At 45.0% G+C, this 12,216-nt stretch overlaps 1 protein-coding gene across 7 annotated transcripts in view; it reads left to right on the top strand.

Annotated features, from left to right (window-relative positions):
* LOC147034781 (transforming acidic coiled-coil-containing protein 2-like) overlaps positions 1 to 12,216 on the top strand; it is a 203,526-nt gene that overhangs the window by 152,637 nt on the left and 38,673 nt on the right. For all 7 annotated transcript variants that reach the window (XM_085888831.1, XM_085888813.1, XM_085888786.1 and 4 more), the window contains 3 exons: positions 626 to 752; positions 3,951 to 4,031; positions 7,503 to 7,592. In XM_085888831.1, coding sequence (XP_085744957.1) covers positions 626 to 752; positions 3,951 to 4,031; positions 7,503 to 7,592 — 298 coding nt within the window. The remainder of the gene's footprint in view (positions 1 to 625; positions 753 to 3,950; positions 4,032 to 7,502; positions 7,593 to 12,216) is intronic.

Genomic DNA, 12,216 nt, shown 5'->3' with positions numbered 1-12,216 from the left:
GGTTAGAGTGACCTGGTCTGAAACCAAATTGAAGATCGGAAAGAGGTTATAGCAAAAATAGCAAAAAATGTGGAAAAAAAAAGTGAAGATAAAAATAAAAATGGTTATAGCAAAAATGGTCACTTTTGTACAGAGAATAACGTTGAATTTTAGCCGGGGGAATTTTTGTACACGTCGTCGAAAATTGGGCTTATTTTTGTCTCTTTATGGTGCCTCCAAGGTTTTGCTGTTACTGGTATATTTCTTGAATTTCAGAAAAATATATATTCCTTTTGATGGGTATTTTTCTCATTATTGCAGATATTGTTTACATTTATATACATACATTATTTTACTTCAATTTTTTAAAAGGTTGAACTTTCACTTTTCTTGTACATAAATTATATGGGCATTGATGGCATTTTGTAAGTATGCTTTTTTTTTTCTTTTTTTCTTTTTTCGAGAAAACGGTGCTTTGTCATGACTTGACTCATTTCATTGCTTTGCAAGAGTTCATAATTTTGATGGTGCAAGCTTGTTTGTTTCACTGTCATGAGTACTAGGTTTTTGTAAAGACCTGGCTTCAATACTGTTGTGGAAGTTAAGCTGTTTGCTTTGTGACATTAACACTTTATTGTGTTGGTAGGGAGGCGCCAGGCTCCTGTGGCGTTGTGACCAAAGCGCCAACTCGGATGGCAGCTCAGGCATTTGGACACGATGTTGGAAATAATAAACTGGACCTTCTAGGTTTATCTCCTCTCAATACTAACACGGTAGGGACAGAACCACCAATTTTTTTTAATTTTTTACTATTTGCTGTATAATGCAATGCCTTTTGTTATTGTTGAACAAGCCGAGGCTATGCTAACAGAAACATTTTGTAGCACAGGAAATGAAGGCTGAAATGGCAAGAATATACTTGTTTAAACGGTTTCTTTCATAAAACGACAAGACAAATGCTGAGACCGATTCAGGAGGAAATAATAAATGCAGGAGGACATATGATGACATAAGAAATATCGTCGTGAGAGAGTGGAGAGGGAGAAACAGCTCGGGTGGTTTGGGTGTATACATGGAAACAATTATGGGGAAGGGGAGTGCAAATAGAGAACAAGACGAAAGGCCCAGTCACACCTTGACGTTTTAGCCAGCAATGGCAATGTATCAAAATGTATGTAAAACGCTGGCTTACGTTGAACTTTTGATGTTTTTTTTAAGATTCGGACGTATTCATAACGAGTTGGTCGTACGTATAACATATTAGTAACGGACACAGAACGTTTCGTTGTCTTATAGATAACTTATACCAACGAATGCTTAGCCTGTTGTCGGCGTTCACAACCTATGCCCAACGATAGTCTAACTTATGCATAGCGCGCTGCACGTATCGCCGACGAACTCGTGGCGTAGCCTGTTAAAAACCTGCCGCTCAACGATTTAAATCATAACCGCCAGAGAAATGGAAGTGTCAACATCGCAGTCACACCTTGGCGATCTTGCCAGCGTATGCTGACCTCTGAAAAATGTGTCTAAAACGCTGGCGCACGTCAAATACGGTATGTGTAACTTTGGTATGCATGATTAGAACGCTAAAGTACACTATCATACGTCGTATTAAGTGGAGTACGTCTTGTAATTATAAACGTGTTAAACATTTTACAACGTACTTGCCATATGACACATGTTCCGCATGCGATGGGAATAAGTTGTACGCACGATATGCGATCGTTGACACATGTAGACACACATTACTTGTAAGGTACTCATAAATCGAAACACGTCGAGGTAATGGTTAGCGTCAGTGTTCCAGACTCCCTGTTTTTTTTTGTTTTTTTTCTTCGGTATGACGGTGTTCAGTGCACAGTGCGGTTATGATTTAAATTGTTGAGCGGCAGTCTATTAATTATATTATATTATAACCGCACTAGAAATCGAAGTGTCAACATCACCATCATACCGAAGGAAGGAAAAAACAAAATAAAATAAAAAACAGGGAGTCTGGAACACTGACGCTAACCATTACCTTGACGTGTTTCGACTTTTGAGTACCTTGCAAGTAACGTGTGTTGGTGTGTCAACGATCGCGTAACGTGCCTGCAACACGTTACTCATCGGTTAGAAATAAGTTTCGGGTACGCTAAACATTACCTCGACGTGTTTCGACTTATGAGTAACTTACAAGTAACGTGTGTCGCCGTGTGTCAACGATCGCGTAACGTGCCTACAACTTATGGCCAGTGTTTTGCGGAACGTGTGAGTCATACGCTGGCATAAGTCTTAAAATTTCAAGCATGGAAAATTTGAGGACAACCGAAAAGTACAACATTTAAAGCCAGCGTACTACGACGTATGGCAGTGTTTTTCAGCGTGCTCTCAATGTTATCAAAATTTACCCATCACGTATTGGACATGTACCAGCGTTTTAGACAAATTTTCCAAAAATCGGCATAAGCTGGCTAAAACGTCAAGGTGTGACTGGGCCTTAATGCATAATATGAGAGGTAAGTACAGCACAATACAGGGCATTTAATGAGATAGATTGACAAAAGATAGACAGACTTTACAGTGAATTGCAAGAGAGAAGTTTACAAACCTGAAATAATGCAGTTCAAATATCAGCCAAAATGGTCCCAGCGAACTCGGGAATTTGTAGTTTGCTTCCATTGCTGTTGCTTTATTGCAGCCTTTATTTGTTTCTTTGCTTAATTTCCACACTAAATTAAAGTCAAACTTTAATCCCCATGCCCCTCCCCCTTCCTCTCCCCTTTATATTTATTATTGCATCTATAGGCAAATAGATGAAAGCATAATGTTGCATTTAATCACTTCAGCAACAGCCCAGCAAAATGGCAAGATATGCTTGCCATGTGATGCAGTGACATCAGTTAAAACTAGATATCTGTGATCACAAAGTGATTGCCAAGGGGAAGCCCCCGCCACTCACGATCCAATGATGGCTGTATTGTTTTTCCGACCGCCATATGACCTTGACCGTCAATATTTAGGGATAGAGTGTAAATTAAGAAAATGTATTCCCATCTCCAGTCGATCAATAAAACTCAACATCATGAAAATCGGAGGAAAATTATTCAAGTTGTGATCAAAAAGGTTTTTTTGTTGTTGTCACAATCTGAAAAAGTATGTCATCCACATGAATCAAATATAAGGTGCACAACATCAGTGAAGGTCAACTATTATAATGCGTCAATATCTTGGAAGGCCAAGCAGTCTTTGAGAATCACGTTGTCAAAATTGATCGATGACAAAAACATGCTATTTTTTGTTTTTTCAGACCACCATTTTACCTTGACCTTTAACTCTTAGGAGTATGATGTAAAATACGCGTAAATGCGGCTTTCTCTTGGCTGTCTGGAGAAGGCAATTTTTTTCTGATTCGACAAGCCATAGTCGAGTTGGTGAAACATTTTTAAATTTCTATCATTAGGTCATGATCTTAAAAATTTGGTAAACACCTTCATTAAGCCAAGGTCAAAATTGTCGACCCGCAGAATTTTTATTCCCATTATTGATGCAAAATTTCATTCCGAGATACGGCTCAGACAATGGCAGGAAAAAGGGAAGGAAAAAACCCCATAAATGTTGGTTGTGGTTGCATACTTCGAGCGGTGGAAGAAACTCAGGTACCATTAAAATTGCGGGCACAAATTGTATAAAGAAACCCTACAACAGGTATACCTGTCTCCCTATCCTTTAGGGGGAGGCTTAAAAACAACCTTTCTTGGTTTCCCAATGACTTTTTTGCTTTTAAATGTGTTTTGCTCGTAATTGATTGTTGTTTGTTAAATGCAATTATAAATGAGTTTTTTTTTTTTTAAGCAAATTTACTGCATCCCATCAAAGCTCCAATTTTTAGTTCAAATCACATGAAGCTGCTGTATCTTGTAACAGTTTAGTTTTTTTTGGGGGTGGGGGGTTTCATTCAGAAATAAATTATATTTATGTGATGGCAGGACATGGCTGGGGCACCGATGGGAAATCTTGCCCCCAATGCTGCTGAAAATAACCCAACAGCATTTGCTCAGTGTTTGCAGGTGAGAATTCAATGCTCTTATTTATTGAGAGTTTGTCATGCTATAGTTTGTCATGTCATGTCATCTATCTATCGATCTATCTATCCTGGCTTCTTGGCCAGACTCAGAAAATTGTAGAAACTTTTTTTTTTAGTCTTCCTCTTTGAAGTGTTTCTCTATATCATGCTAAATTTGCTTGGACCAGGCCATTTCATTCCAGTCCATTCAATTCTGTTTTGCTTGGAGGCGCTGTTTAGGGAAAACGTGTATTGAGATTCACAATTCCGAGCTGTACTACCTCGTCCAATAACGCAGCACTCCACCCTGACGAGAGTGACACAAAAGACAATCCAGCTTGTGCCAGGTTTTCATTCCTGTCAAATGTTTTCTTCAAATGACTCATAAAGCACCGACTTATCAACATAGCAGAAAAAAACCCTGTCGAACTATCAGTTGCTTAGCTTTTTGATCAAATATGGAAAAGGCATTGTTACAAAGGGATAATAATTCAAATTTTTCTGATTATGACAATGAACTTATGTTTTCCTGCATTTTTATGACAAAAAGAATTCCTCATTCCTATCAATATAAGGAATGAAGCACACACAAACTGTCATGATTATTTGCTAGGAATTTTAATTGGTATAGAATGTGTCGGGCTGACAGGATGGCTTAGAGGTATTCACAACCACCTCGAAGCAGTCTCGGCTGGGTTTGAATCCTCACCCGGCTATAAACTGTCATCCTCGTGCTTCACAGGCAGGGCAAGGAGGCATCAATGTGTGTGCCGTCCCTTGGAAGGATATTACACTGTGCGTCCCATCTGCCAGTATTATAAATATATATATATATATCCCTGTGTTGTAAGAGGTGACCAGGGTTGTGTCAGGAAGGGCATCCGGCGTAAAACATGTGCCAAATCACTATGCGGATCATACGGCTGATCCGCTGTGGCGACCCCTAACGGGAGCAGCCGAAAGAAGAAGAAGAAGATATATATATATTGTTGCGAATTCGTGCCCACCGGCGTGCGGACGGCCGCGTCACTCGAATCGCGACCGCGTCGTCCACCAGACGGACAATTCAGTCGTGACCCTCTCGGAACAACGCCGGGAGCCAGTCACGGGTGGGGGTTTAACCCCACCACGACCGTGCCAGTTGCCCACCCGCGCAGGATAGGGTTGCTCGCCAAATTCGATCTACCTCAGTACCTGCGCGGATGGTCGACCGGGCGATCGTACCACGCCACAGGCCGACTCCGGACATGAACCGCTTAAGCGGTCCATTCCGTGCTACAGTGATAACTGAGCGGTGTTATCGTCGGCCTCGATGGTTCCGATTAATTACCGGGCGTATTACGCCCACTACGAACCCTTTACGTGAAGCAGGATGGAGGGTCAATAAAGAAAAGACGAAGCGAAACGGGAAAACAGTTCACACAATGCACATTTATTTCCCAGCACACGGAAAGCACACATATACAGCCAAACAGTGAAATTGCACATATAGCAATTAAAACAAAAGCAACAACGACGCAGATTTACTACCGACTACGCGCACACACGGCAACACTTATACAGTTCTACTTTACAGACGGCGTCAACACATATTTACTCAAAAGCAAAGGAAAGAAGCCACCCTCATAGACAAGGGGGCAGATGGGCCTGTAGGCCAATATGTGCGCGTGACCTGAAGGAGCGGCCAGGCCCACGAGACCGGGGGGGGGGGTCCTACCCGCGTCCTTGTGACTCGTTGGCGGACGAGCCGCAGATGTGGCTGTGCCCCGACTCCGTGCTCCTTGGCGGGTTTCGTTGGCACGACGTTTGCAGTGGGGAGGGAACGGGGCCCCCTTGTTGCACTATCTCAGCGTGGGGGAAAGGCAGAATTGTTGATGCCCTGGGGGAGGGAGAATGGCTGGCTGGCTTGGGTCCCGCGACGAGCAATCCCACACCGCGACTTCGTCGCCGACCTTCTCGCCTCGGACCCGAGCTCCTTTGCCTCTTCCCGCAACTCTTCTCAGCGACTCCAGAACCCAACCCAATGACACACCGATGACTTCGCCACCCGACTCAACTCTCTGCCACACCGATGACTCGACTTACTCTCCACCCGACTCGACTCTCTGCCACACCGATGACTCGACTCACTCTCCACCCGACTCGACTCTCTGCCACACCGATGACTCGACTCACTCTCCACCCGACTCGACTGACTGCCACACCGATGACTCGACTCACTCTCCACCCGACTCGACTGACTCTGCCACACCGATGACTCGACTCACTCTCCACCCGACTCGACTGACTTTGCCACGATTCGCCTTGCTTGCCGTTTTATAGGCCGGCAGGAGAAAACAATATGCAAATATCCGGATCAGGATGACCTCGGGGGCGGAGCCACGCTCGCCAATTGGACGGAGGAAAGGGGGCGTGAATCTCCCCTGATCCTAGAATTTGCATATGTCGATTTCACACAGACGCGCCTGGAGGCGGAGCCAAGCCGCTCCGTGCTTGCTAATTGGACGGAGCAAAAGTGGGCGTGTAGCGTTCTTGATCCGAATTCTCCCTCGGAAAGCCGCTATTTGCGCTCGCGGCTCGGTGCGTTCGGCACCAATCGCCGAACGGACCCGAGACAGCCCGACGCTCAGTGTTCACAGGTGGTGCGGGAATGGCCGTAGAAGGAGAGAGGTGAAGGTGGTGGAGGGTTTTCGGTGGTGGTTTGATGGTTATGGTGCCGTTTGGGAATGGCGGTGATGCGATGATGTGGGATTGAGTTGTGAAGGTAAAGGTCGTGGCTGTTGGCGTTGTTGTTGTCCGAGGGTTGGAGCGTGGTTGCAGTTGGTGATGATGGCTGGCGTGGTGGTTGTTGTGTGATGGCGGTTGAGACGTGGTTGGTTTAAAATAAAGATAGAACAGAAAAACGGCTATCTCAAAGCTTCGCAGCCTGAACGAATCACATAAATTCCCTCTATGCAACGGGTTTGGGGCTAACTACACATGTACTTAGAGAGATCTCACCTACGGGCCCTGAATGGTGGTTTGCGAATTTCCACAGCCGTAACAAAATATATATATATATATATATATATATATATATATATATATATATATATATATATATATATATATATATATATATACATATAGAGTTGGTGGACGTTAAAGATCCCATGGTGTTCATCATGGAGAGTATGCAAGCCATTGCCGATACCGTGAATAAATTACAAATTCCAGCCCTAACTACTATTGTGAAGGCAACAGCAAACCACCGAGCATAACCCTTGCTAAGAAACTGCTTCAGCAGTACTGAACCTGCCCTCGGACAGAACACCCGAATGAATGAATGGAATGCCATGTGTTTGCCAGACGATTCGTAAAGTGATATACATTTACTCCTGATGCAGTGATGTTGACATCTTCCCTGCATTGTGCTTCCTCTTTAGCTATCTGCTGCACTTTTCTCCTTTTACTCTTCTTTTTGGCTCACTGGCAGGAGAAGCTATTGAATGCAATGGGAGGTGCTGACATTGGTCAGACTGACACAAGGCTCAGTGCAGACCCACATTTCCATGTAGCATGGCAGGTATAGCAAGCAACCCCTTATGGCTTATACCTTTGAGCCTTTTGTGTGCAATCTGTTGGTGTTTGTTGTTTGCACTTCTAACCTGTCTTTGCTCAAGCTCTCACATTCTGAACAACATTATCTGTTTTTTCCTAACTCATTCTTGATTTTGGATTTTCTACTTTTATTGAGGTTAATTGTATAGCCATAACAGCAACAACAACAACAAAAACTTCAGGAAACAACACTTAAAATTTCCCAATAACTGTGGCACAAAGTGACACCGCTCCTTCCCAATTCCATATCCAGGTAATGCATGATGTCATTGCCAAGCGTTGAAGGAAGAGAGTACTCAGTTTTTACTCCATTTCTTTTCTTTCTTTCATTCTTTCTTTCTTTCTTGTTTGTCCGGGCGATAGCTCAGCCATCCTTTGAGCTGGGAAGCTGAAATTTGGGGACAAAAGTGAAGATGTGCTTTGGCAAAAACAGTATCGATTAATGATTCATTTTTCGATGAATTGCTTAATTTCCAAAAAGTTACAGATTCCGATGAAACGGTGGTGATTTTGGTATGTGTTCGCCAATTGATTGTGAAATTAATTATTTTACGATTCTTGTTTATTTATTTTAATTATGTAATGAATCAATCGATCCATTATTGTGCACCACTCACTCCCAATCCCGTCTCCATGTGCGGCATGGTGAGTGAGTATCATTTGTACACATAAACTAAGTATCACTTGTACACATAAACCACAGAAGTGCACTGCTCCCTCTCGATTCCGTCTCCATGTGCTGCACAGCGGCAATGCAGAGAGGATGATGATGGGGAGTTGGGGAGAGCGACACCTCACCAAACATTGCTATTCACTGCGGGAGGGAGGGTCTGAGAGAGAGAGAGAGAGAGTGAGAGAGTGAGAGAGTGAGAGAGTGAGAGAGTGAGAGAGTGAGAGAGTGAGAGAGTGAGAGAGTGAGAGAGTGAGAGTGTGAGAGTGTGAGAGTGTGAGAGAGAGACACAGACACAGACACAGACACAGACACAGACACCAAGAGGGTGACAGAGGTGTGGGAGTAGAGTGCTGCATTTTATGAGGAGGGGGTTGCGAGGAGTGGACAGTGAGAGAGAAAAGGGTGGGGGAGAGGAGGAAAAAAAAATGACAGGTGAGGGGTGGAGGTGGGGTTAGCAAAGAAGAATGATATGTGACACTAAATGACTGAACAAGAAAAAACAACGTGTCAGAACAGCTGTACAGACGACGACACAACAGAGTTTGTGAAGCAATCCGCTGGCACATCTGCAAAAACTTTGATATTCCAGTTCCACAAAATTTGTGGGAAAATGAACCAAAAGCGATCACTGAAAACATTGAAGTACCGCTCACGTACGACCTTATGATCCCATCTGGTGTGAACATCAAAAACAAAGTATTGCGACCAGATATCATACTTCGGTGCAAAAAAAAGAGAAGGAGGCATTGCTAATTGAGGTGTAAATACCGGTGATTTTGGACTAACGATGCAGAAATCAAGAAAATGACCAAATACCAAGACTTTCAAGCATGGAGTGAAAATATCTTGGAAGCTGAAGAATGCCAAAGTTGTACCAGTGATGATGAAGAACCTCACGGAAATGATGAAGAAGAACCAAACAGAGATATTAAAAACTATCCCTGGCAATATCACTACATATGAACTACAGTTGGAAGCTGTCCAGGGCTCAGTAACGATGCTGAAGAGAGCACTTGGCGCCAAACTTTGAAAACGGTAAACTTCACAGCTTAGTCCATGAATCGTGATCCTTACCGAAATGAAGGTGCATACTTTGAGCCCACCCTTGGAGGACTCCATTCTACATTCTGAAACACACATATGTGGACACACACACACACACTCACACACACACACACACACACACACACACACACACACACACACACACACACACACACACACACACACACACACACACACACACACACACACACACACACACACACTTCCTTTTATAGATCAATAAATGAAATCACTTTTTACGAAATGGGTCATTTCATATGTTTTTGTTGCATAACTGCTTGTTGAGGTACGGTTGTCAGTTTGAGTTCTCACTGAGTTAATGTTTATTTCTCTAACCATAAATAATAAGACTTTGCAAGAGGAGGGATCCGGAGCGATTCGACGGGATGGTGGTGTGGGTTCGGGCGTGGGGAAAACGCAAACAATTCCAATGGATATACAAATCTCAAACCCTCGAAGGCGCCAGGTACACACACACACACACACACACACACACACACACACACACACACACACACACACACACACACACACACACACACACACACACACACACACACACACACACACACACACACACACACACACACAACGTAGCTATTTCTGGTGGTCAGGCTGGCCCGTGGTGTAGACGCAACAGTCCCTGGATTGGCATCGGACGAGCTGGCGTTGCGCTCGTTAGGGGCAGGAGACACCGTGGAGCTGTCGACCTTTTGGTATCGGCCCAAGTCCGCTCACAGCCGCCAGGGAGCCAGTTCTGGTGCCAAGTTGCGAGCAGGAGAGGGAGGCAGGTCCGCCCGCCGTTCGACCCCGTACTCCGAGCCAGCAGAACCCCAGAGCCAACCGAGGTGAGGCACGAGGCACAGCAAGGCCACGAGACACGATGAATCCAGGAACGAACCAGCGCAACAATCGAGCACGCTCCGAGCACAACACCCTCCACCAAAACAAGGTTTCTCTTTATCGATCTTCTTCTTCCTCCCCTTTTTTCCCGAACAGAACCTTTTTATCCTCGAGTCCTCGTCACTTCCAATCGAGCCGTTTTATTGGCCCTCTGCCGTCGCCTTCCACCAATCGTGATCATGGGGCGGAGCCATCCGCAGCACTGTCCTGTGACGTCACGGCAAGCCTCCAGGGAATACTAAAATGGGTTTACGCAGACACACTTACCCTAACCCGTCTACCTATCTAATTACGCGACAATTATCATTTCCCCCTTGAAGAAATGGACATTTACTAGACAACTTATCACCACTGAATTCCTACTTATTACATCAAGATCTTGGTACAACTCGAACAGCATGGCATACCTAATTAAACATCCTAATTACCCTTTGAATGCACCCCCCCCCCTCAGACGTAACACTGCCCCTCCTCTGGTACCGCAGCTCCTGCAAGGTATATCACAGGCGCTACCGTACCAGCCTTAACACTTACTGACTCACACCTATTTAACCTAATGAAATAAAGTAGGAGGGGCAATGGGCAGCGAGCCGCAGCTAACTTACCTATCCTGCTTAATGTACTACCTCCTTATGGCCTTATCCTCGCCTAAACAATCATTCATTTTTATTTTATTTTTTATTTTATTTTATCACATGAGAGCACTGAGCGAAGTTGCACTCCATCCTCTGGATCATCGCTCTTGCCCAACACTCTTCCAGTGATCTGGGGAGGGGAAACAAAAGGTTCCACAAAAACACAACACATACTTTACATTCCTACTTTAAGCCTTAACGACACTATTCAAGGGATATTTACACTTGACCGCGTCCCCCAGTGGATGCTAATGGACCCAGCGTTACCTGGGGAGCCAATTTTCAAATTTGCTTGACCCAAAATTATGCGGACATCATGCCCTTACTGCACATGTCAAGTTGTGCGGGATCGAGTGGGACTCGCACATCTTCACAACACTCACACCATGGTCATCACATTTCTTGGTCATGGTCCCCATTTTAATAATGCAGGCTGAATCCCGTCATGGCCGTGGGGTGGGTTACCACAAGATGATGGGGGCATCTCAGGTGCAACCATGCCCACAGGTAAGCTTTGGTCCAACCCGGACGTTTCTCCGCCCCGCTCCCTTTGATTCCCACCCCCTGGTAGCCATCAGCTCTCATCCCATACAACACACTGGAAGGGGTCTCACTGGCTCCTCTGGCCTTCCTGGGTCGCCAAGGTCCTACCCGCCTTGGTCGCCCAACCAGACCCTCTCCCAGTTGCCTCCAGACACTGTTACCATTAGCCACCAGGGGTGAATCTTGAAGGGGGTCGCAATTCCCGCTCACCGTGAGCTTCAGCAATCCCTGTGGACAAGCACATCATCCCCACCCACAAAACCCACATGACTCCCCCCACCCCATCGGCCTTAGATGTGGCACCTGCATTTCTAACACTTCACCGACCATGACCTTCCCTGTTACCACACCATGTCCAATAAAAAATCAATGTGTGCACCATACATTTCACTTCTTTACTTGAAACAACTCACACAGCACTTCTCCTCACCCGATCCACGCACCAGCCATTGGACAGCCACTCGTGCCCGCTTTGTTACCAATTACCCATTGTCCCTATTGTCACTCCAAAACCCAGCAGAACTTACAAACCCATGCCAATTTTCCCACAATTCACTTTTTTCACCAAAGGAGGCACTTCGCCACAATCTCACCAGCCGAGCATGGCCCTATATGCTCAGCCAGATCTAGTTTGCCCGACCCCCGACAGTGATTTCCGGACTCGACCTATGTAAGGGCACCTCGGATAGACCTGGCGGTTCAGCAGGAGGATTCATCTCCTGAAGCATTTGGGTAATGCCAATTTCTCCCAGCCCCCCTCCCTGATCCCG

The sequence above is a fragment of the Eptatretus burgeri genome, chromosome 1 (genome assembly GCF_056783735.1).
Source record: "Eptatretus burgeri isolate ZD-2024b chromosome 1, Ebu_testis_v1, whole genome shotgun sequence".
In the NCBI taxonomy this organism is placed as follows: Eukaryota; Metazoa; Chordata; class Myxini; order Myxiniformes; family Myxinidae; genus Eptatretus; species Eptatretus burgeri.
The sequence above is the reverse complement of the archived record's forward strand: the minus strand, read 5'-3'. Positions and strand labels throughout refer to the sequence as shown.